The sequence below is a fragment of the Cimex lectularius genome, unplaced genomic scaffold, assembly GCF_000648675.2.
Source record: "Cimex lectularius strain Harlan isolate CLEC.00 unplaced genomic scaffold, Clec_2.1 scaffold95, whole genome shotgun sequence".
Taxonomy (NCBI): Eukaryota; Metazoa; Arthropoda; class Insecta; order Hemiptera; family Cimicidae; genus Cimex; species Cimex lectularius.
This window is the reverse complement of record NW_019392779.1, coordinates 466,196-490,410: the sequence shown is the minus strand read 5'-3', so window position 1 is coordinate 490,410 and position 24,215 is coordinate 466,196. Positions and strand designations below refer to the sequence as shown.

The following is a 24,215-nucleotide window of genomic DNA, read 5'->3' as shown; positions in this document are numbered from 1 at the left end:
AACACTGGCAATAATTACAAAAGGACGGTTCTACTCACAAACTGGCTTTGCAGTGATCCGGATTTTACGTTATCTGGTGATCCCAGGTCAAAATCAGGATCACAGTAAAACCAGTTTGTGAGTAGAACCATCAATTTTTTAATTATTACTAGTATTTTGTCAAAAGAAGGCCATCACCATTTCCTTATTGGCTATTGATTTGGATAATTAATCTGTTAAGATTATCCAGAGTTACTGAGAACTTAACTGCCTGGTACATTGAAATTTATTTAATAGATGATCCTTCAAAATGTTGGCCATCTTTCAAGGTTTGATCACATATCCTGGCTATATTTAGTAGGATGTTAACTTCACCATGTATGCTTTTTTTTTTTGGGGGGGGGCATGTTGCAGAAACGATTCTTTTCTCTACTCTCACCTGAACAGGTCCATTGTTGAACCCCTATTGCTTGTAGCCGTACAATTCAAAGTTCGTTATTACAATTAATTAAGGTTTTTAGTTGAGATAAAAAAGTCAATGGCATGAGCGGGATTCGAACCCACGATCTTCGGCTAGATACACCGCTGCTCTACCACTTGAGCTATCGTGACCTCTCAACTAAAAGCCTTAATTAATTGTAATATATTAATTGGTCAAGCAGACCACGAAATTAGTGAATTTAATGATTTGAAATGAAGTATACTTCACTAAAGCTCTCCGTGGCCATTTCATTTGTTGTCGAGAATCAAATCCGATTACACGACATTTGAAAAATGGCAAAAAGGAGGGAAACTTCAAAAGGTGAGGTTGAGATGGGAAGTTAGTGTCCGAGTGGATCGAGGTCATGATAGCTCAAGTGGTAGAGCAGCAGCGTATCTAGCCGAAGAGCGTGGGTTCGAATCCCACTCGTGCCATTGACTTTTTTATCTCAACTAAAAACCTTAATTAATTGTAATATATTAATTGGTCAAGCGGACCACAAAATTAGTGAATTGAAGTTCATTTTTACTTATAAAACTGAGCAGTTGCCTTAGAGCTTTTCCTTGGATCTCCTTGAGAAATGTCCTACCAAAGTGGCTGTACCGTGAACAGGCGAACACTTTTCATTCACAAAGGATATATGTAGATGTCTCTGGTTCCTCCTGTCAGAGCCGACATTTTTTGTCCCAGCTTTACCCATCTTCTTTAGATGATAGTTAATAGGGCTGGCATAGAGGTCCATAATTTTTCAAATCCTGCCTGCTTAGAAAGAAGTTCCTTCGCCTTACGAGTTGAGGGATTTATAAATCTAGTAGTACACTACACTCCTCATACCTGGAGTGTTTGTTTTTCTTTCTCAGTCCATTTTTCTAGTTACAACTTAAGCACCCATTACGGTGCACCTAGGTTCTGGTCCCTTGGGTGAGAGGGTTGCCCCTTTTTTGGCTAGTTGGCCAGTCTGTTAATTTCCTTCTTGCCTTCATGTCCGGGAACGCATTTTAAGGTTTGTTTTGCTTCCCTAATCATTAGGCAGTTTAGGCACTCGCAGACAAGTTTGGGTTTAAGCGTATGTCTTTAGTGCCTTATGGCTGCCTGCGTGTCAGAAGCTGTGTACCTTTCATATTTTTCTTTATTAACTCCAGTGTATTGTAACTTCTTGAACCCACGTCCACAAGGTCGAAAAGACAAAGGATTCCAAATATTGAAAGGTGTTAACTTTGTGGATTTCCATGTTGCACTGGGTAAAGTGCATCTTTATAAGGTATCCTGTGTAGGGTAACCTTAGCTTTTTCTCCAAGGTGATTCCATCAGGCTGTCTAAGTTCTTTGATGACTTTTTGAGGCAGTTTTAAATTCTATTGCTGTTTCAAAGCTTGATTTATACCTTCATCCCCTCCTGAGATCTTCTGAGGGATTTTGTGTATCCTATTTTGCCTACTGTGTTAGAATTTCTCTCAAACAATCTACGATACTATATATTTTTAATATATTAGAGTATTAAAATTGTTTTAAAAAAATTATAAAACTGTAAAACTCTTTTATTTTGTTGCTAACAAAATGCTGCATATACGTCTTATGCTAACACTTGATGTAGATAAATAATTTAAACAGTTATACCACCTGACAATAATTTACCATTGCAGATCCTTGTTTATTAATTCTGAAATTTATACCATGTATTGTTTAAACATTTGGGAAGAATTGAACTTATAATTGACACAAAATTATCAACCAAATAGTTTATTTTATTTCCTCCTAGGCGCTCTCAGATTAAGAACCTTCATTATTATGGGATAGTATAGTGTAATTAAATTCTGTAAGTTATCATACACTTGTTGCATGCTTCTGTTTAAAAGTATTCACAATTTTACAATCAATTTTTTATAGTTCAGTCGAATAATATATTATTTTTATCATTTGAGCATGATGTATTGTGTAGATTAAATTAAGTTTATTGTGTAGGTTAAAGTGTAAAAATAACTTTTTATAAGCATGAATGACTAAATTCAATCAATATTGAAATTTTATTATTATAATGTTTTCAACTGTATAGTGCCCATTTATTCTAGATTGGAAGTTGAGATTTTTATGAGTGGATTATTTTTTGTTCGTTTAAATTAGGAATCCCCCACGGATTGTCTCGTGTCGCTGGTTCAAAGCAGACACTGGGCGAGTCTCGGCTTAATAAAGGCCATCTGCCTAAACCCCGTGATCTGCAAGTCGCTCTGCACGAAGCCCTGGCTCGACCAGCTCTTCTCCCTGGTGACATGGCAGTCGTCGTCCGATCTCCAAACGCAGCTCTTGACATACCGACTTATGAAGAAGATCCTTCCAACCGGCCTTTCTGAAATTGAAGACCGGTACACTGTTCTAGAAAGGCTTCTACACCTTCTCGGTGAAGTTGCAATCACCTGCCACGCCGATATTCATGTCTACAATGGCGGTTAGTAAATATATTTCCTTTTAATCATTTTAATTTTTTTAAAGCCCAGGGCATGATGGTGTTTTTCTCTTTCAAAATCTACCAATCAAAGGAATTATGAATCTAGTTCAAATTTTCACTATTTGCTGACAAATGGTAACTTTACTTCAACGTGGAAAATAGTAGAATTAATAGTTTTCCCAAAGCCTGGCAAAAGCAATAATTTAGTTGAGAACTATCACCCAGTCAGCCTCCTTCCTATCACAGGAAAGATTTTTGAAAAGTGCACAAAGAACAGGCTGAAATCGTCCACTTTAGACATCAGTTTAGATTTACACCAAAACATTCAGCCCAACAGCTTTTCAAATGTACTGAACATATTGTGAAAGGATTTGAACTTAAACAGCACACCATCTGTGCAATTCTAGATTTGAAGAAAGCATTCAATTGAGTTTTCTAAGTTTACAAATATGGACTTCCAATACCTTTACTGCTCCTTATCTTTGTTTTTGACAACAGGTCATTCTACGTTGAAATTTATGAGCATATGTCAGTGACAAAGCAAATTAAAGCAAGAATCCCTCAGGGCTCAAACCTTTCTCCTATGCTTGTTATTATGTACGTAAGCAACCTTCCTAAACACACAGGTTCTCAGCTAGCACATTTGCAGATGACATCATCACAGATGACAATGATGATATATTGAGGCAGCTAAGAAATGTGCTCACAGAAATTAAATCATAATAGAAAAATGGAAAATCACATTAAATGCATGTAAATGTGAAGCAATATTTTTTTCTCTGCATTTTCCTCATGCACTTACAGAGTTGATCATCAAGAAGCAGATGTAAGTAATGATAAAAAAGACACCCAAATAACTTGGCATCTATTTGGATAAGGACACAAAGAAAAAAGTAGCTGTAGGATATGCTAAAGCGCTGAAACTGTACCCATTGCTAAATAGAAAGGCCAAGCTAAAAACAAAATTCTGCACATTGATATTCCAGGCGATAATACATCCACCTTTCTTATATGGGAGTGAGGTATGGGGAGCTGCAGCACGAAAATAAATAAAGTCCAAGCACTGCAAAATAAAATGCTCAGAACAGTGGTAGATGCCCCGTGGTATGTGAGAAACTCTCAACTTAATCTAGAATTAAACTTCTTCATTGAAGAATTTATTACGACCAGATTCAAAAATCTTACATATAAATAGCGCCATTTACTTCAGCCTGGGACTAAAAGAGGACAAGCTCAAACCCCGTTTGCTTCAAAATATTTTTGAATTATGAGTGCTGTGAATTCATTCAAAAAGTTAAATTGTGATGTTGATTTATAAACGTGATAACTTTTCCCTGTGATATCTTTATTTATTTATTATTTTATATATAACTTGAAGAACCTATATAATTTTGTGAACTTGTTAATTTCTTCTAACAATAATATTTAAAAATAATATTTTATATTTTTTTTATTTTTAGAAATAAAAGTTCCTGTATTGCTGACACCTTCGCATACAAGTACTTTAGTAGAGGAATGCATCAGCTTGATAAGAAAATTACATTCACTGCAGGAGTGGAATAGTGTTTCTAATCAACTGCTTACTTCTAAATTAACGATCGCTGGAGATCTTCTTGCCCACCCACTCTTGAACCTACAGGTAATGATTTGACTGTTGTATTTTTTCTTTTTAATATAAAATCTGGCATGTTTTTTAGAATGAAATTGATCCTGACACAGTTACAATGCAATGTAGTGCCATGGCGGCACTGCTCGTTTTAGGCGGTATAGATGCAAGACCGCATATTGGCTCTAATGTCTCTGTGCACGGAACTGCAGATGGTAAGTTTCTCCTTAAATTATTTTATTATTGAAATCCTGGGTGAGGCAAGAAGTGTAAGATTCTTTTGGCCGGTTGTAATCTTCCAGTTTCATTAATATAAAATATTTTTAGGCGTGATGTGTAAAATAACAAAGCGTGGTAAAGTTGTGGTCCAGATGGATGAAAACTCTTCGAGTAACATACGTGTCGTCAGCTTACACGCAATCAAATCTCATGCGCAGCCTCAGTTCTGCCTTGACCAAATGCCGATGACTGATTCACTACTGGAAACATGGGCGACCCTTCTATCTCTAACGACATACTCGCATTCTTTTAAGACTGTTCCTGGTTTGTATGATTGATTAAATATTTATAGTTTTTTTTGGTAAATATTTTTTTTTTTTTTTAAATAGCAGGATGTATAAACATGCCACTTCTTCATAACCAACAGCAAGTGTTAGCCGCTGTTAAAGCTTGCAGGGTGCTTTTGCAATACCAGAGCCGGCTCAGGAGGGTGTTAAAGCAGCCGTATTCATTCTTGGAAACGCTGAATGAGTGCGATGATACAGACACAGACCCACATTCGCTTTTAATACACCAGCTCATATTGAACGCAGTGCAGCCGTCACCGCTTAAATCAGACTACACTCGTGAAGAGCTAGAGGTAATTTCTTGCATTTCAATATTAGGTTTGATTTAATTTTACTTTGCATTTTAGGAAGCTGCGATCTGCGTGAGCCAGTATCTAGCAAGCCAGGCATTTGTGACCTCAGAGGCAGAAAATAAGTCAATAAAAGTACCGGCTTCTATGATCGGCTCGACGGTTTCTCCCATGCCTATGTCAATGTCAATGACAACACCTCTTATCCAACAACTGAATGAAATGGGCTTTTCAAAAAGAGCGGCTGAAACTGCAATAAGAGTTTTAAGTATGTTAATATTATTTAAATATTATACCAAGAATAAACGATTATTTACAAATATTTCAATTATTTCAAGGCGGAGGACCTGGCGGCGATATTGCGCTCAATATAGATCGGGTTGTCGCCTGGTTGGTGGACCATCCTGATGAACAGATGTCTCGATCTGCATCAATTTCATCATTTGAAGCCCTCTCGGATAGAGAATCATTATCAGAGGATTGTATCTCAGCAGCTGAGGAAGTACGACAAATTTGTTATATTGTGGGATATGTGATGAATTTAGCTTCATGATGGTCCGTCCATCTAGCCCATACTCATTGAAGAAAATGTGTGAGAATTGGTAGACCAAGGGGAGGGATGATCAAGCTACATAATTTTATAGTTTATCATAATATTTACAAATATTATTACATTTACAAAAAAATTTGTTATTTACAAAAAAATATTATCTTGTATAATGATATTCAAAACTTGCTTATTTTTACTACTACAGTCCAGAATATATTTATTTTATCTTATTTAATCAATTTTCAAAGAAATTTGGTAATTCCTTTGACTTCTTCACATATATTGCACAGTTTTTATACCATAAATGTAAAAGAAAAAAAAATAAATAAACAACCTTTTTTTTAGGTATCAAATTCTGCAGTACAGTACAACAAGAGAAGCGATTTTCTAAGCAATGACGAATATGCAATGTATGTTAGGGACAACGTGGCCCCCGGGATGTTCGTGAGGTGCTGCAAAGCTTATGAAGAAGTTGCAGAATCTGACGTCGGACGTGTGATCAAAGTCGATCACGAAGGTTTACACGATTTGAATCTTCAGGTATGCAATCGCCGACTGTTTTTCTTGTGAAAAAAAATATTATTTTGTAATTTTTTTAGGTCGACTGGCAAGGAAAAGGAGGTCTTTATTGGGTAATGTTCGTTCACGTAGAAATGCTTGGTTTTTCGTCCCATGTCATCCCGCCTCCTCCGATTAAAATCGGCGATAAAGTCCGTGTGAGGTCTTCAGTCACAGTTCCAAAATTTAAATGGGGTTATATCGACCATAATAGCATTGGTGTTGTTATAGGTGAGTTATTTATTTTTTTAATCAACTAAAAATTAACTAATTTGTTTATTTTAATTTTTTTTTTTTTTCTAGGCGTGAGTTACAGTGGGCGAAGAGTGACTGTAAATTTCCCAGAACAGAGTAATTGGACAGGTTTGATCTCAGAGATGGAAGTGGTGCCGTCATGCCACATCGACATAATGTGCAACGGGTGCAGCATGTCACCCATATCAGGTCCGAGGTTCAAATGCAAGGCCTGTGATAATTTCAACTACTGTGAAAATTGTTTCTACACGCAGAAAGTACATCGGCACTCGTTCAACAGGATCACCGAGCCTGGTATTGAACTTTACCGTCGGCCTATGAACCTTCTTTTTAATAACATTTTTTTATTTTATAACCAGGAAGTGCTGCAGTGTTCGCTGGAAGACCGGGGAGATACATCAGACAAGACTTTCCAACTGTCGAACCTGACGTAATCGGCGATTGGATCCAGTCGTTTTCAGTTTCAAGCAGGGAAAACATGGCTCTCAACCTTTTCGACTACAGCGGAGACAATTATTGGCAGAGTTCTGGTCTACAAGGAAAAGTAAGTTTTATAATTAAAATATTCAGTTTTGGATTATAAAGTTTTTTTTTGTTTTGAAGCATTGGATCCATTTAGACATGCAACCTGATGTACTGATTCAATCACTCAAGATTAAAGTCAACCCTGCTGACAATAGTTATATCCCTTCTTTAATTGTTGTCAGCGGAGGCATTAATTATTCTTCAATGCAAGAATTAGCAACCATTTCCAATGGAAATAATGATACAATTGTCACTCTTCTGACTGACGTTAAAGAGGTAATTATAAAAAATTTATTAGAAATTCTTTAGTCCATTATGTTTATTGTTTATATGCCATGTAATTATTTTATAGTATTATCCCTGCATTGAAATTGCAATCAAATACTGTTGGAATAATGGCATCGATTGTAAAATCCATGCTTTGTACATAACCGGCAAAAAGAAGCCGCATTTGCACGATCTCAACTCTGCGGTTTCCTTCCTCGCAAGTGATACAAGTGAAATTGGAGTATGTTATATTTTTCACCCTATCCCTCATTTTTTTTTTTTTTAAATTTGAAGTGTAACAATTTTATTTTAAATTAAAGGAACTGAACCGACCATACAGCAACACTAACGGTAGTTCAGCGTTCAAAGTATTTGTCTGGGGCCTGAATGACAAGGATCAACTCGGTGGACTCAAAGGCTCAAAGATTAAGTATCCTGTGTTTTCGGAGATGTTATCCGCCCTAAGGCCAATTTACATAGCCGGAGGGTCTAAATCACTTTTTATTGTGACTCAAGAAGGAAAAGTAAGTTGTTTTTTTTTAAATTATATTTTTTAATTTATAAATTTGCTTTTTCATTAAGGTTTTCGCCTGTGGAGAAAGCACAAATGGAAGGTTGGGCCTAGGCCATACAAATAATGTTTCTGTACCTCGCCAGTTGACAACACTTAGCCAGTATGTTGTTAAAAAAGTTGCTGTCCATTCTGGAGGTAAACATGCTATGGCTTTGACAATAGATGGAAAGGTATGTGACACTTTTTTTCTTAATCTAAAGCCACTTTGTAAAATCATTAAAATTTATAGAAATTATATCATTGCTTTTTTCTTTTTTACAATCTTAAAGGCTTAATTTTCATGAGCTTGGTTGCTTCTTATAAAAAAAAGATGCAATTTTCAGCAAGATGAAAAATATACCAAGCCTTAAATGTTTAAAAAATCAAAATTTCTTCAAAAAAGTTTTTGATTTTGCAAAAACCATCATGTTCATAAAAAAAAGATCATGCATATATTCCCCACTAGTGTTAAGAGATATACACTGACGCAAAAAATTCCTCCCACTTTTAATATAACTTGATTTGTATATATTTTTATATATTAATCAAAGTTCATTTTTTTAACATTTAATAATTGAGTCTTTGTCTAATAAAGTAAAAAAAAAAAAAAAAAAAAAAAATGTAAATTGCTAAGAAAAAAAAAGATAAAATTTGTTTTAATTTTGTTTTAGATGTTTAATTAACATATCAATATCGTGTATTAACCTCTTGCCTTAATTATGTCTCAAAGATGCCTCGGCATACTTTCTATCAGTCTAGAAATGTCTCTTTGCTGGAGGTTAGACCATTCTTCACAAAGAGTCCTTTCAAGATCGTGGAGTGTATCAGGAAGTGATGGTCGTGGTCTTATTCGTCTTTTAAGGTTATCCCATAAATGTTCGATGGGGTTCAAGTCTGGAGAACGGGCAGGCTGGCTGAGCTAAGACCCTAATTTTACGCTGTTGAAGGTACATTTGTACTATTCGAGCAACATGTGGATGGGCATTATCGTGCATTAGAATAGGATTGCAGCTGATTTCATCGAGGATGGGTAGTTAGTATAGTATAGTTTTAATGAAAATTTGAAAAAAAATTTCTTTTATTGAGAAAATGAAAAAAAAATTAATTGGGTGGAATTTTTTGCCTGTCAATGTATTTCTTAAAAAAGAAACCGTTAGGAGATTTCAGTATATTGAGGGAAAGAGGTGGAATGTCAGGGTTATAAGCAGGGTGAGATAAGATGATATTTTCTCTATGTAATTGCATGATTCAGTAATTTCAATACTAGGATCACCAACCTTAATCAAGACAATTAAGGTTTTTAGTTGAGATAAAAAAGTCAATGGCACGAACCGCTGCTCTACCACTTGGGGTTGAGATGGGAAGTTGGTGTATGAGTTGATCGAGATCACAATAGCTCAAGTGGTAGAGCAGCAGCTTATCTAGCTGAAGATCGTGGGTTCGAATCCCGCTCAACCATTGACTTTTTTATCTCAACTAAAAACCTTAATTAATTATAATATATTAATTGGTCAAGCGGACCACGAAATTAGTGAACTTAATCAAGACGTTCTTTGATGCTCAATGAATTATTCAAGAGTGTAAGGCAGGATTTGTATGGATTATAACATATAAGTTCTTCACCATCTTAGATTGTGGGGAACATGTCAAAGAGACCTCTTGATTTGTCAGAGGCCTTAGCTGAACAGTGTCTGCACCAATTTGATCTAAAATTTTGCGTCATTATAAGCTATTTGGTGGAACTGAAAGATTTGCATGGATTGTCACAAATGTAGGCATAAGATATCATCTTGGAGAACTTGATGTCTGTTATACCATAACTAAGAGATCCACTGGATTTGTCAGAAGCCTCACCCTAGCAATCTCAGTCCTTTCACAATTTTTTTATAAAATCCAGATTTTAGATGCTATGTGATGGAACTATGAAGGAATTGATTGATTATATGTCGGCATAAGCGACCATCTTGGAAAACTTGGTGCCTGGTATACACGGCTAAAAGATCCTTTTGATTTTTTGATTTGTCAGAGGCCTCATCCAAGTAACCTCAATGTCTTCACAAATTTTTTATAAAATCTAAAGATTTGGGACAATTGTTTCCATTTAACTTAGTCTTATTTTATTTATTTTATAAAGAATTATACTGATTATTTCATGGGACTATGAAGCTCTCATGTCTATGGCTTGGTAAAGGATATGATATTTGGAAGAAAGTAATTCAGAAGGGCATTTATTTTGTACAAAGTTTGTAGAAAATTAATGAGTCGGTGTCTTGCCTCACCCTGCTTTTATCCCTGACATTACGCCATCTTGCCTTTTCTATTCAACAATACCTTTTGAAAGGATGGCACTTTGAAAAGTACATGAATGCAAAATTTAGGATGGGAGACTTGAGTCCTTAAACTCCAAAAATAAATTATGGTTGAAAGATTGATTTACAGTAGGCAAAAATCTATTACGTTATAAAATGAATCTTTTTTATTTTAATTTGAAAAAATTGAAACTTTAGGGATGAAGCCTTGGTAAAATGTGTGATTTCTTGTTTGATACTTAGGTGTTTTCTTGGGGTGAAGGAAGCGATGGAAACCTTGGCCATGGAAATACTCAGAGTCTTGAAAAGCCTAGAATGATAGAAGCATTGAAATCTAAGAAAATCAGAGATATTGCGTGCGGAAGCTCGCATTCAGCGGCGATTACTTCCAACGGTGAGCTTTACACTTGGGGCCTTGGTGAATATGGAAGATTAGGTCATGGTGATTGTGTCACCCAGTTGAAACCGAAATTGGTATGTAAAAAAACTTTAAAGTGAAAAGAATTTAAGTTTAAATGAGTTTTTTTCTCAGGTCAAAGCACTGGCCGGTCATCACATAGTGAAAGTTGCCTGCGGCAGCCGTGACGCCCAAACCCTCGCGCTCTCCAGCAAAGGGCTGGTCTTTTCCTGGGGAGATGGGGATTTCGGGAAACTCGGTCGTGGCGGGAGCGAAGGTTGCGATTTGCCTCAAAACGTCGAGAGGCTCAACGGCCTCGGCGTTTGTCATATTGAATGTGGCGCACAATTTTCCCTAGCTCTCACAAAAGCCGGACAGGTAAATTGACAATCATTTTAAATTCCTTTTAATCCTTTAAAAAAATATAAATAATCTATCACATTTACTTTTTTTTTTTTTTTAATTTTGAATTAAAGATATGGACTTGGGGGAAAGGAGATTATTTTCGCCTTGGAATCGGTGCTGACCACCATGTGAGAAAACCCACTGTGATAGAATCACTTAAATCAGAGAAAATAATTGATGTTGCAGTCGGTGCTCTTCATTGTTTAGCTGTCTCAGAATCTGGAGCTGTAAGCTCTTAATAATTTCACTACTAAATCATTAATTTTTGATTTTTAATTTTAAAATCAATTCAAATAGGTTTACAGCTGGGGAGACAATGATCACGGTCAACAAGGGAACGGTACAACGCTTGTTAACAGAAAACCAACACTTGTCCATGGTTTTGGTGAAGTCAAGGTGAACCAAGTCGCCTGCGGATCGTCCCATTCGGTTGCTTGGGTCGCACCAGACATAAAACCTCCGATGACACATGAACCTGTATTGTTCTCCAAGGCAAAAGATCCTCTCGGGACGAGCATTTTAGAACTGGGTGAAGGCGATTCAACCAAAGATTCGCAAAACTGTGGCAATGCCAATTACCAGAGGGAATCTCTTGCTCATAACATTTTATCCCTTGATTCAAACGTCGCAAAACAAAATGCACTGCAACACATCTTAAACGGCCTCAGGATTCTATATGCAAGGGACACTGTAGTAGCAGCTCTAAGGAATCACACAAGAGCTCAAGAACCACCTGCGAATGGTTTTTGTTTTACATAATTTTTATACATTCAAAGTGTATTTATTCGAAAATGAAAATAAATTAAATATTTTTATAGATGACATCGTCGATGAATGCGGAACTTCTTTTATCGGCGGGCAAAACAACACAGAAATAGCACAAGGTGGGGGAGAAGCACCTGCTTCTGAGGCTGAAATTGTCGCACTGGTAATTTTAAATATAAAATTATAAAAATTGCTTTAAAATTTCTCACACATTGCCTGATTTTATAAAGAACAACAAGTGGTCACCAGACAGCACAGAAAGTCCAATTGCAGCTTTTCCTTCTTTAACGACAAGCTCGACTAGCGTATCATCGAGGACTTCGAGAATGTCAGCCAGCGCCATGAGCATCATTGCAGCAACTATAAAATGCAACCCTCAAATGACCCCTAACATGGTAGATGTACAGAGTGTTAGTAGTTTGGCTTTTTACTTTTTTTTTGGAAAGGGTTTGTTTCTTTTTATTTTGCAATTAAAATGGTTATTTTGTTTTCATTTTACTTTCCTGCATGTATCAGGAACAAAACGCATGGTTTTTTTTTAATGTTTAAATTGAATATATTAACAACAGTTGTATATTTAAATGATTTCTTCTAGATGCTTGGGATATCAGATTCAAATGCAACAGAAAATAGCACATGCGACGATTTCACTGCATTACTTGGTTTGAATGAAGCTAGGTTATTAGTCGATTTATTGAAACTTGCAGTCGTCAATCGGGCTGGAGACAACGCTAAAGAAACACTGACTTCTGTCTTAATTGGTAATAAAATTGTTGAGATAAAAAAAATGGGCTACTTTATTTTATATTGTTTGTAGGTATCGCTAAGAATCAGAGCAGTGCAGCAAGCATGCTCTTAGAGTTGTGTGTCACTGAGTTAGAAGATGTGGCACTCAATAACAACAATTTGATATCCGTGCCGATGCCAGTCGTGAGGGAAAGCAGCCATCCGTACATTGACGACGTTTCATTATCTGGAACGGTAAAGATACCCGGCGCTGAAGAGCTTAGGGTCGTTTTTGACCGTTCTTGCTCTACTGAAAGGCGGCACGATCCGCTCTGTATCATGGACCCCACTGGCAAAACGCTCGCAGTCAAATCCGGAAGAGAATGGTCGGACTGGAGCACCCCTGTCACCGTACCTGGTGATGAGCTTAAATGGAAATTCACAAGCGATAGTTCATTGAACGGCTGGGGTTGGAAATTTACAGTATATCCTATCATACTTTTACAAAACCAACTCGGATGCGATAGAAATGTACTCAGTAAACCTTCGGTCGAGGTTGTAATGTGTCTATTGGAACCTTGCCTCTCATTGACAACCCAGCACACACTGATAACAAGGCTCGCAGCAGCTCTCGCTTCCTGTGCTCAATTGAGTTCTTTAGGTAAGCAATTTATAACAAATATTAAATCAAATCTAATTTTCTTTTTCTTTTTTTTTTTTCTTTTTACAGGGGCAAAAGAAAGGATGTGGTGTATAGAAAGGTTGCACGATGTAATAAGATCTCCATTGGGCAAACTTTTAGACATAACGTCAATGCTACAGTCAGACTGCATAGACAGTTCGCTTTCATGTTTACTCAAAACGATGCCGGTTGCACTCCTTAAACAGTTTGAGTATGAAGATCCTGCTGTTAAAGGAGGCAAACAGCTAATGCATAGCCCGTTTTTCAAGGTACATTTTAGTTTTGCTTATGACTGTAATCATCAAGGTGCTTGTTTCAATGATTGATCTATTCATTTATGAAAAATTTAAACTTTTTTTACTTTCTTGTAATGATAATTACTTTGATTTTTAGTCTTTAGTAGCACTTGCTGCTGATCTCAATTTGGACAGTTTACCTTGTACCAGTGATGTCCACAAATGGGTCTGGTTCAGGAGATACTGCATGGGTGTGCGAGTTGCTACAGCGCTTATTAGAAGGACACCTCTTCCACCGCAATTTTGTCAAGAGGTAGTATATATTCCAGTCAAAACAACCCCATTAATAACATAAATTCCATGAAATCAGGTTCAGAGTAAGATCCTCGAGCTGATCCCAAGAAATGAGGAGCTCACATTAGATCATGAGAATCATGAGGTGTTTAAACAGGAGCATGACGAGCAACTACTGCTCTGGCTGAACAGGTAAAACTCACAGACTGATGTGTTAAGGCAAACATTAAACTTTTCTTTAAAGGGGAGACGATTGGAGACTATCTTGGGGCGGCTGTGGTGCCATTTACGGATGGGGGCACAACCATCGTGGCCAGCTTGGAGGTGTGGAAGGTGCCAAAGTCAGACTTCCTACCATATCGGAATCTCTTTCTGCCCTTCATCCTATACAATTAGTCGGAGGAGAACAGACATTATTAGCAGTAACTCCCGACGGGAAAGTTTATGCAGCTGGTAAATTCCTCTAAATTAACCTGAATCCTTTAAACAACTTTTTTCTTCTATATTAAAGTTTAAAATGTTTTAAATAATCACATGAGAAGGATTGACATGCTTGTTTTGTTTTGCAGGTTATGGTGCAGGAGGCCGATTAGGCATTGGAGGGACAGATACAGTCCTCTCACCAACTTTAGTGGACACTCTGCAGACTGTTTTCATCAAGAAAGTCGCCGTGAACTCAGGTGGCAAACACTGCCTGGCGTTGTCCGCCGACGGCGATGTCTATTCGTGGGGTGAGGGTGAGGATGGCCAATTGGGCCATGGGAACAAGATGAACTGCGATCGGCCTTTTGCAATTGAAGCCTTGCACGGAAAGAACATTGTGGACATTGCATGTGGTGGTGCTCACTCTGCAGCCATAACGGCAAACGGAGAACTGTACACATGGGGCAAAGGGCGGTATGGAAGGCTCGGTCATGGCGACAGTGAAAACCAACTGAAACCAAAACTTGTACGTTATTATAATCCTCACTGTATAAACTGCCTGTTGATCTCCCTTAAAGCTCCATTCTTAGCCCTTGCTATTTTTTATTTATTTTTTAAACTGCTCATTTCTCTTTTCACAATACCATGCATTTTCTTATTTGACTCTGAAATACAACATTATTTATCTTATAATTTACTGTAATAGCAATCACACTTCATCTTCACTGTATGAGTGTTACTGCTCTCCCTCATCGATCCATCCTTAGCCCCTTGCTATTTTTTTATATTTTTTTAAAACTGCTCATTTGTCTTTTTACAACACCACACACTGTTTTTTTTTCCTTTTTGGGAAACAGAGAATCCTCGTCATGTCCTTTTCCTTCTCATTCCAAAATAAATATTTAAAAAAACTTTTTTTCCGACTCGTCCACACCTATCCGTTAAAGCTTGAGCCTTGCCTGTCTTCGCCAGCCTGGCCCAACTCCTTGCCAATGTTCCCGCTGAGCCCAAGCTGGGCCTCCTTTGGCTCCCAATGATCACCCGCGCATCTTTGCCTCTAACCAAGGGCACGCTCAGTGCAAAAAAAAATTGTTTCCTTTTTATTTTTCACTTGTGACAAGTTTTTTCACAATACCATGCATCTGACTGCCGGAATATAAAATTATTTATCTTATCATTTACTGTAATGGCAATCACACTTCATCTTTACTGTATAAACTGTGTTACTGCTCTCCTTCAAGGATCATCGTTAGCCCCTTGCTATTTTTTATATTTTTTTTAAACTGCTCATTCATAATTTTACAATACCATACTTTTTCTTGTTTAGTTGCCGAGTTATAAATACCAGTTAATTATCTTGTTTATTCTTATGGCAATAGCACTTTATCCTGATTAAATTTTTTGGTGCCCCTTGAGGCTCCATTCTGAGCCATGCTGTTTAAATACTTTTTATTAGTAAAACCTTAAATTTGGAAATTGCATAATGCCTTGTTAAAGTTTGTGGTGAGGTCTGAGAGGTGATGAACCTGTAGTTTGATCATTTTGATCCACCTATTCTCACTTTGGTTAGTTCTAAGTCAATGCTGCTCACCCATTCACATTTTACTAAATTATAAAGTTACACGATTGCCACAAAAATGGACAGACCAACTGCTGAATTTGGTAAACTTGAAAAATGGGTCTGATAAGAAAACATCGTCTTGATAAAAAATGATCAAACTTATTAAGACATTATTTCATCCTCCATGTTATCTTGTTTTCCAAAACACGCCCATCATATGTGACAAAGTGTATCATTGTGTAGAATAAAATGAGTAAAATTTAGGGAAGCAAAGCAGCATGTAGGTCAATTTAGATCCTGATTGAATGCCTGGCTAGAACTTATTATGTAAATACTTATCAGTGATAGTTTGTTAATTTCAAAAATTTTTTAGTTGATAAGTTTGTCACTGTGGTAGCTTATTGTGTTTAAATTTGAACTGTAGACAAACTATGTTTAAATCAAAAATATCAATAACATTTTTAGGTTGAAGCACTGTTGGGATATCATGTTTTTGATGTTGCTTGCGGAAGTGGCGATGCTCAGACACTTTGCATAACTGAAGACGACAGCGTTTGGTCCTGGGGAGACGGCGACTACGGCAAGCTTGGACGAGGAGGATCAGACGGCTGCAAAGTACGTACCGATAATTTTTCTCACACCGGATCAAACGGGCTTAATTATTTCATTTCAGATCCCTCAGAAAATTGAGTCCCTTGCTGGCCTTGGTGTGATAAAAGTCGAATGTGGATCCCAGTTTTCTGTCGCATTAACACGATCCGGGAGCGTTTATACTTGGTTTGTCTTTTTTTCTTCTATTTTTTTTTTTTTTTTTACTCCTGCTTTATATTTATAAACGACAATATGAAATTTTCAGGGGGAAAGGTGACTATCACAGATTAGGACATGGTTCGGATGATCATATTAGAAGGCCGAAAAAAGTTGCTGCTCTTCAGGGAAAGAAGATCATATCAATAGCGACAGGTTGTTATTTAAAATATAAAACATGGTGGTTACAGGGTTGCAAGTTGTATTTAAAAATCAATACGTATAAAAATGAAAACGTTTAAAAAATTTCCAATTGGTTGCTGTTTAATCTATGTCAATTTAAACAAAAATAATTATTTTAGCCTTTATTGTTTATTCCATAAAAATATATAATTAGCTGAACTTTACATCAATTTTAAATTTTTTGTAGGCTCTTTACATTGTGTGGCATGTAGTGATCAAGGTGAGGTATTTACATGGGGTGACAATGATGAAGGACAGCTTGGAGATGGTACAACTAGTGCTATTCAGAAGCCCCGATTGGTTGTTGCTCTACAGGTAGGCAGCGTACTGCGTCATTGGTATGAGAATGTGATTTTAATCTTTTTCTTCGGCACAGGGTAAAAAGATTACAAGGGTGGCATGTGGGTCGGCGCATACACTTGCTTGGTGCACCGACAAACCGCTTTCTAGTAGCAGGGTGCCATCAAAGGTGCCGATGGAGTATGATTTACTTAGGGATTTCCCGACGCCTGTTTTGAGAAATCGACTGGTCCTGTTACACCATGCATCTGACCTCCTGTGTCCTATAGTAACAATGTTACCACTTAATGGAGAGATTAGTCTTAACTCTCTGCGGTCCATTCTTGTATATGCAACTAAAGAGACAACGTTCAGAAAGGTTGTTCAGAGTACGATGATACGCGATAGGCAGCACGGGCCGGTCGTCGAGCTCAATCGTATCCAGGTGAAACGCTCCAGAGCCAAAGGTGGTCTTGCCGGCCCAGACGGCATGAAATCCGTATTTGGTCAGATGGTCTCGAAAAAAGGCTTTCTAACACAAGAATCTTTATTTTTACCCCATAGAATATGGAAAGTCAAATTTGTCGGTAAGTGTTTTGAAAAAATTTAGTCTATAAGAATTAAAATTTACTTACATGATTTTAATTTTACAAGGCGAGAGTGTCGACGATTGTGGCGGTGGGTATAGCGAGAGCATAGCTGAAATGTGCGACGAACTGCAGAACGGCTCGCTGCCTCTTTTAATCCCAACTCCCAATGGCAGAGACGACACAGGGACGAATCGTGACTGTTTTCTGCTCAACCCTCATGCCAACACGGCCTTGCATATCAACATGTTCAAATTCCTTGGTATGCTGATGGGTATAGCGATACGCACTGGAAGTCCTCTCAGTCTCAATCTGGCCGAACCGGTTTGGAAGCAGCTTGCAGGGATACCGCTCACTTTAGCCGACCTGACTGAAATCGACAGGGATTACATACCTGGTATGTGAATTTTAAAAAAATCCAGTATTTTTCTTCTAATGCTTTTATAAATTTAAAATAATTTTGTTTTAGGTCTTTTGTGCATTAGAGATATGAACAGTGAAGACAAAGACCTCCATACTTTAGATATGCCATTTTCTATACCATCTTCTGCTGGCATAGATGTCCCTCTGTCATCGTGTTACCGCCGAATAACTCACAGCAACAAACACGAGTACATAAGGCTCGCGTTAAACTACAGGTTTGTTAAAAACGTTGACCCTTTGCTGCAAGAAATTGATCTAAATTCTTATTCCAGGTTTCATGAGTTCGACGACCAGATCCAGGCTGTGAGGGAGGGAATGGCAAAAGTAATCCCGGTCCCGCTTCTCTCGCTCTTCAGCGGATACGAGCTTGAAACTATGGTCTGCGGTTCACCAGATATACCACTGAATTTACTCAAATCTGTTGCAACCTACAAAGGTATGTGGACAATATTTCTATTCAATTTATTGTTTATTTTTTAATTATATTTAGCTGCGATAATGAAACAAGGTCTTACTTTGACTTCCTCAGCGCCATCCACTTCACATACTTTCAGAAAGCATAAACTTAAATACTCAAAACTTACGTTTGTTGTTTTCAGGTGTTGATGTGACATCATCTCTTGTCCAATGGTTCTGGGAAGTAATGGAAGAGTTCACAAATCAGGAAAGATCTCTTTTCCTCAGGTTCGTCTGGGGACGGACTCGCCTCCCAAGGACGATCGCTGACTTCAGGGGTCGGGATTTTGTCTTACAAGTATGTTTACAATGTTTTCTCAATAAAAATAGATATTATAATTTTTTAAATCTTGTAGATATTGGATAAATACAACCCTCCAGATCATTTCTTACCGGAAAGCTATACTTGCTTTTTTCTTCTTAAAATGCCACGATACTCGTCTAAGGTATACAAATACAAATTGAAATGTAAATTTTTTTTTTTAATTTTTACGTTTTATAGGCAATACTTCGTGAAAAATTAAAATATGCCATTCACTTCTGCAAGAGTATTGACACGGATGAGTACGCCAGAGTGGCAATGCCAGGGAGTACACACACATCTACGAACAGTGATAGTGATGGGCTTGAAAGCTTTGCCAGTGAAGATATCGCTTCGATCACCTAGTCATGAAGAAAAGAGAGAAAAAAAATGAAAAGTGCAATTTTTATTTCATTCGCCTCCAGATCGTTTGTTATAAGCCCCTGTTTTTCCTTGTTTCCTATTTTTTGTTTCATTTTTCTTTTTTTAATGATAATTTACACAGTCTATTGTATATCGTGTATAATTTATTTTTTAATACAAATTTATTATTTGAACATAGATTTTAATATAGTTTTAATAAAGAAATATATATGCGGTAAAGAATATATACAAAATATATCGAGGATATATTTGTATATATGTTTACTTTTTAATAAAAATTAAAAAAAATGATTATTTCCATTTCTCAAGGTTTTTTAATCATGATCTATGACCTGAATTATCTGTCTAAATGACACCTCATTTACTTGAAGTGTAAAAAATTAATTTTAAGTGGTTATAACAATCGTCAATAATTTTTTATGTACGGACTGACAAACATCAAGTGGATTGTTGCTGACCCTCTGCACATGAAAAGGATTTTTTTTCTCAGATCCTTCATACCATGCCCCAGCAAAAGCTGTCAGACAACATGCTGTGGAACGTCCTGGATATTCGAGCAATAACCCTTCACCACCCAAGACAAGACTGGTATTTGACATTCCTCAAAGGGGGTTTATAAAACCCCATTCACGCTAATAAATTACATTAATACATTTACCGGTCATAATTGACTATTTTAATTAATTAATTTTTATTTAAGGTCTTGGTTGAAGTGAAAAAGTTAGTGTGACGAGGTTGAGATGAAGAGTGTCGGAGTGGATTGAAGATAACTCAAGTGGTTGAAGCAGCTGCGTATTGAGCCGAAGGTCGTGGGTTCGAATCCCGCTCATGACACTAACTTTTCCATCTCAACTTACATCCGATCTTACCTGAAATTACTCGATATTTCATGAGGTATAGAATAGTACATCATAATCGCTAATAACTAAAATTCACACAACACACTGTAAGCTTAAAAACTAATAGTCGTGAGGTACTAGAACTGCATGGGTCAGCAGGGACTCTGAAGCTCATCCTGCAGGCTTCTAGTTGTCTGCATTGTAAAATATTGTGAGGAAAGAATTGTTAACAAATGAAATAAAATTGTTCAGCATAGAGGGAGGACATGGCCACCACAGCCCCACTACTGTGCAAGCAGAATAGCAGAGGAGGAAGTTACTTGGCTTGGGAGTGGACTATACGAGGTTATATATTATATATATGCAGGGTGGGTGACCAAGACCCGAGGGGTTAAATACCTGTGTAGACTCGTATCCCATCCCTAAAAGGTCCGGGACTTGGTTGGCTCAAGTGTCCTGCATAAACCTCTTAGACTTGTTCACAAACCCCAAGATTTTGGACCATTTATTCTCGGGGGAGTGATTTAGTGATGTCCTCCCCTTCAAAAGTCTCGAATCGATCTAGCGTACCTATCGCACTCTGTGAGGTTTCTTTTTTTATTTCACAAAACGGCAAAAGGTGTGTGGTAGAATACCCATTTCAGAGAGGTGTCTTCTCAGTGGGCAGTACCTATCAGCCTCCTAATTCCCTTCCTTAAGTTAGAGAATAGCCATTTCAATTCTACTGGTTTGATCTCCTTAACAAACTCCTTGCCTGTGTCCGGGGGACAGATTCCATTCCCTAAGGAATTGTTTCAAACCCCAGTTTTTGATACTCTCTTTCGCTCTGACAAACAATATACGAGGTCATATGACTCCTCAGGGTGTCAGCGTTAAAAAAAAACAAAAAAACACATTTGTAAGTTTGCAGGTTTGAACACAGGGCTGAACCCATTACCTTATAACATTTTGTGTCTACTGCTTCTTCTGAAGAGAGGATCGGCCTGTGAAATACTGGCGGATGGTCACTGTATTTTCATTTGCCTTCACTGTAGAAACTATGATCTGTACAGTTTCTATGATCGACTGATGATGAGCAACTTTCTGACTTGACTACTTTTTGACTGCCAAACGCTTTGTTTTCAGGATTCGTGTTTTGTTTTTGTTTTTAAATTTCGAATTCAAGTAATTTCCAGAAAATATATGCACTCTAATTTAATTTTAATTAGTTTTTTGTTAATAATTCTGGATAAGCTCCTACTGCTCCATGTTCTCCATTAGCCCCCTTTGTTTAGGGCCACCTACGCCCATGGAGAGATTGGGAGTCGGGTTTACACTTTGTTGCAGTGTGGTTGGGATCTGAAAAGACAATCGAGTTCAATAAAGGGTTAAGAAAAGGAGTCATCTTTCCTCCAAACAACATTCTCCTTCATCCTGGCAGATACTCGTAGAATCCACTTGCATGTGACAATAAGTTCTACGCTCTGTGGGTACATAATGGATATATACCTCCTGCCAGTGTCCATGCGTAAGCCTAGTGTGACCTGTGTATCATCTGGCCCTTCTTGTTATAATAGCAAAAGGCACTGGTTTGCTGAAACATTGTCATACATTTTGACGATCTGAATGTAAATTTTTAAAGAAAGGAAAAAAATGATCCAAGAAAATAACGTGATCAAGACTTTAATTAACAATTTTGTACATCTTAAAACATTTTGATAAGCCTCTTTTATTTAAAACTAATAATAAAAAATTACGGATTTACCCCTAAATGGATATATATGGCAAAACTGGGACAATGATTTTCAAACTATAAGTATTCATGAAAAATATAAACCCAGTAATTTTGCCATTAGAGATTTTAACATCCGTATAGGTTATAGGTGACTAATCCAACCATAACTTTTAAACAAAAATTCAACAATTTCTCTAAAAATACAGCACAAGTGGTAGACGCCAATCACTAAATTGGAAAGTTCTATCACAAATAATTCTAGTTGATGATGGGTTTTAGTCTGCGAGTCACTCGTGTTGAACCGGCATGGGGTCTGTTCTCGACGCGGGTTTTTGAGTTGTTTATTCAAACACGTTTCGGCATTGCACTATTTACAGTGAACTCAGTTCCTCGCTGAAGAATGTGAGCAATGCCGAAACATGTTTCAATAACTCAAAAACCTGCGAGTGGAAACAGACCCATTAAGTGACCCTGTGCGGTTCAACATGACAAATAATTCGGCTGTCAGAATTTAATAAAAATCGTTAAAAAGAAATGTATCAATCAGCTAGGCTATTTAAATGAAACAATTATTTTAACTTTCATGTTCACAAAAACAGCAAAGGAGTTTTTAGACTGTTGTAAATAAAATCAAAGATTCAAGTTTAATTAGAGATATTTGCTTTACCATAAAAAATGGATAATAAATCACATAATAACTACTGATTACATTTGAAAATTAACATATCAAACATATTTACTAGAAATGTCGATTGAAATAATCAGGGTGTTGTATAAAATATCAAAGCTGTAGACTATTTTAACTCAAAGTCAAGTGTTCAACAGGGTTGCCTCCTTAGCCCCTTGCTATTCTCACTTTATATTTTATATAAAGTTTATATTTAAGATATGCATGAAAGAGGCCTGAATCAAAAATCATCAGGTTTATGTATGTTGTTGACCATGTCTTGGACAATCCATTACAGCATATATATAAATTATAACAGTTTATCGATTTCTTATAATTTTTTTTAAAAATTTTTTTTTTAATGACAAGGTATAAAAGTGTCAGGGTTCATAGAGAATTTCTTTGCATATTGATAAAAATTAAAGAATGGATTAAAATGATTAGTCCATTAGATTTTCCATCAAAGCTTGGCTCGGGTCTTTAACGGAGAAAGTTTCAATGGCCTCGTGTATCCACTGGATCGGGAAATGCTTGATGCGATCAGTACTTTTAAATTTGGCCGTCTTGAAAGTGTGTAACACGATTGTAGAACACTTCTTGAGAGTTCCTTCCCCGTGCAAAAACGTCTTCACTTTCTCATCAGTGTCCGACGATTGTGGTACACTTGATAAGACAATGCCACCTCCAGTCTTGATGATTTTCTCATACCTCATTCGATTTTTTTTTTTTACTGGATCACTTAAGTAAAACGAACCGCCTGTGAATAGCCTTGGCTTCTAAAATTTTTACATTGTATTTTACTTTAATAGAAAAAAATATGTATTTTTAAAGAAAAACGAACCATTGTTAAATAATTCATCCTTGATTTTTTAAAACAATCACTTCCAGGGCAGTCATGCGTCCCAGTTGGCTCGAACATGTCCAGTGGTTGGATTCTTTTAAAAGCAACAGAATACAGTATCCCTAAAAAAAAGAATCATGTTTAATTGTAACGAATAATTTTTTTGATAAACAAAACAAAAAACAAACAAATTACAGTCCATTGTGATGAATTGGCACTGGGAGAGGATGGCTAATAAAGCATCATTTTCAGGATAGAAATTATCCCTGTCAACAATGAAATGTGTCGTGGTGGGCCTTTAAAAACAAAAATAATTAAAAATCAACCCAATCATACTTGAACACTACATATTGTTACAAACATAAACACGTTCTTGAACTGAATGTTGAACATTTGAGAAAATGTGGAAAGTAGCTTTTTCTTATACGAGTCATTAGAAAAAGCAAAGAAAGTCGGCTGTTTCGGAGGAAAGACCCTGGGAGGCTGAGGGACGGGGGAAATTTCGTCACATGAATTAATTATCTCTGAGATGACCGGGTGCTTTTCGGCTATTTCTCTAAAATTTTAACACAAAAATTTGTTACTTGTGTGTTTTTATGGTCTATTTTTTATAATGTACATTAATTAGAGGTTATACTTCGGTGTGACCCCGTAGATATCTCTCGCTTGTAAATCTGCTCCATATTTGACGAGAGAACGTATAATTTTCTCTTTTGTCTCTTTATTTTCATTATTATCATTAATAAATGTTGAGATGGCGTCGTGAAGACAGGTCGATTCCTCATTGCGATAACTATTTGGCTGTGCTCCTGCAGCTAGGAGTAGTTCTAAGACTTCAAGATTTCCTGCCTCAATAGCTTGATG

General features: G+C 36.9%; 2 protein-coding genes across 8 annotated transcripts in view; one reads left to right on the top strand and one right to left on the bottom strand.

Annotated features, from left to right (window-relative positions):
• The window catches only part of LOC106667810 (E3 ubiquitin-protein ligase HERC2), a 35,270-nt gene extending 15,842 nt beyond the window's left edge, over positions 1-19,428 (top strand). For 3 of the 5 annotated variants that reach the window (XM_014395996.2, XM_014395998.2, XM_014395995.2), the window contains exons 35-73: positions 2,581-2,902; positions 4,363-4,541; positions 4,600-4,723; positions 4,836-5,051; positions 5,117-5,367; positions 5,422-5,632; positions 5,703-5,866; positions 6,260-6,454; positions 6,514-6,703; positions 6,776-7,021; positions 7,087-7,271; positions 7,331-7,528; positions 7,605-7,760; positions 7,840-8,043; positions 8,102-8,263; positions 10,625-10,855; positions 10,914-11,156; positions 11,255-11,410; positions 11,481-11,925; positions 12,002-12,111; positions 12,179-12,358; positions 12,544-12,709; positions 12,766-13,335; positions 13,405-13,625; positions 13,750-13,905; positions 13,963-14,078; positions 14,131-14,339; positions 14,456-14,835; positions 16,336-16,485; positions 16,544-16,647; positions 16,727-16,833; positions 17,048-17,175; positions 17,237-17,726; positions 17,794-18,123; positions 18,196-18,364; positions 18,422-18,585; positions 18,749-18,903; positions 18,962-19,051; positions 19,108-19,428. In XM_014395996.2, coding sequence (XP_014251482.1) covers positions 2,581-2,902; positions 4,363-4,541; positions 4,600-4,723; positions 4,836-5,051; positions 5,117-5,367; positions 5,422-5,632; positions 5,703-5,866; positions 6,260-6,454; positions 6,514-6,703; positions 6,776-7,021; positions 7,087-7,271; positions 7,331-7,528; positions 7,605-7,760; positions 7,840-8,043; positions 8,102-8,263; positions 10,625-10,855; positions 10,914-11,156; positions 11,255-11,410; positions 11,481-11,925; positions 12,002-12,111; positions 12,179-12,358; positions 12,544-12,709; positions 12,766-13,335; positions 13,405-13,625; positions 13,750-13,905; positions 13,963-14,078; positions 14,131-14,339; positions 14,456-14,835; positions 16,336-16,485; positions 16,544-16,647; positions 16,727-16,833; positions 17,048-17,175; positions 17,237-17,726; positions 17,794-18,123; positions 18,196-18,364; positions 18,422-18,585; positions 18,749-18,903; positions 18,962-19,051; positions 19,108-19,272 — 8,238 coding nt within the window. In that variant the 3' untranslated portion in view covers positions 19,273-19,428. The remainder of the gene's footprint in view (positions 1-2,580; positions 2,903-4,362; positions 4,542-4,599; positions 4,724-4,835; positions 5,052-5,116; positions 5,368-5,421; positions 5,633-5,702; positions 5,867-6,259; positions 6,455-6,513; positions 6,704-6,775; positions 7,022-7,086; positions 7,272-7,330; positions 7,529-7,604; positions 7,761-7,839; positions 8,044-8,101; positions 8,264-10,624; positions 10,856-10,913; positions 11,157-11,254; positions 11,411-11,480; positions 11,926-12,001; positions 12,112-12,178; positions 12,359-12,543; positions 12,710-12,765; positions 13,336-13,404; positions 13,626-13,749; positions 13,906-13,962; positions 14,079-14,130; positions 14,340-14,455; positions 14,836-16,335; positions 16,486-16,543; positions 16,648-16,726; positions 16,834-17,047; positions 17,176-17,236; positions 17,727-17,793; positions 18,124-18,195; positions 18,365-18,421; positions 18,586-18,748; positions 18,904-18,961; positions 19,052-19,107) is intronic. The other 2 variants (XM_014395997.2, XM_014395999.2) reach the window with 2 other exon arrangements.
• A 2,353-nt stretch (positions 19,429-21,781) lies between these two features.
• Positions 21,782-24,215, bottom strand: part of LOC106667844 (BRCA1-associated RING domain protein 1-like) — a 29,305-nt gene continuing 26,871 nt past the window's right edge. For all 3 annotated transcript variants that reach the window (XM_014396058.2, XM_014396057.2, XM_014396056.2), the window contains 5 exons: positions 23,989-24,215; positions 23,713-23,907; positions 23,547-23,647; positions 23,352-23,473; positions 21,782-23,286 (listed from right to left, as the gene is read on the bottom strand). In XM_014396058.2, coding sequence (XP_014251544.1) covers positions 22,951-23,286; positions 23,352-23,473; positions 23,547-23,647; positions 23,713-23,907; positions 23,989-24,215 — 981 coding nt within the window. In that variant the 3' untranslated portion in view covers positions 21,782-22,950. The remainder of the gene's footprint in view (positions 23,287-23,351; positions 23,474-23,546; positions 23,648-23,712; positions 23,908-23,988) is intronic.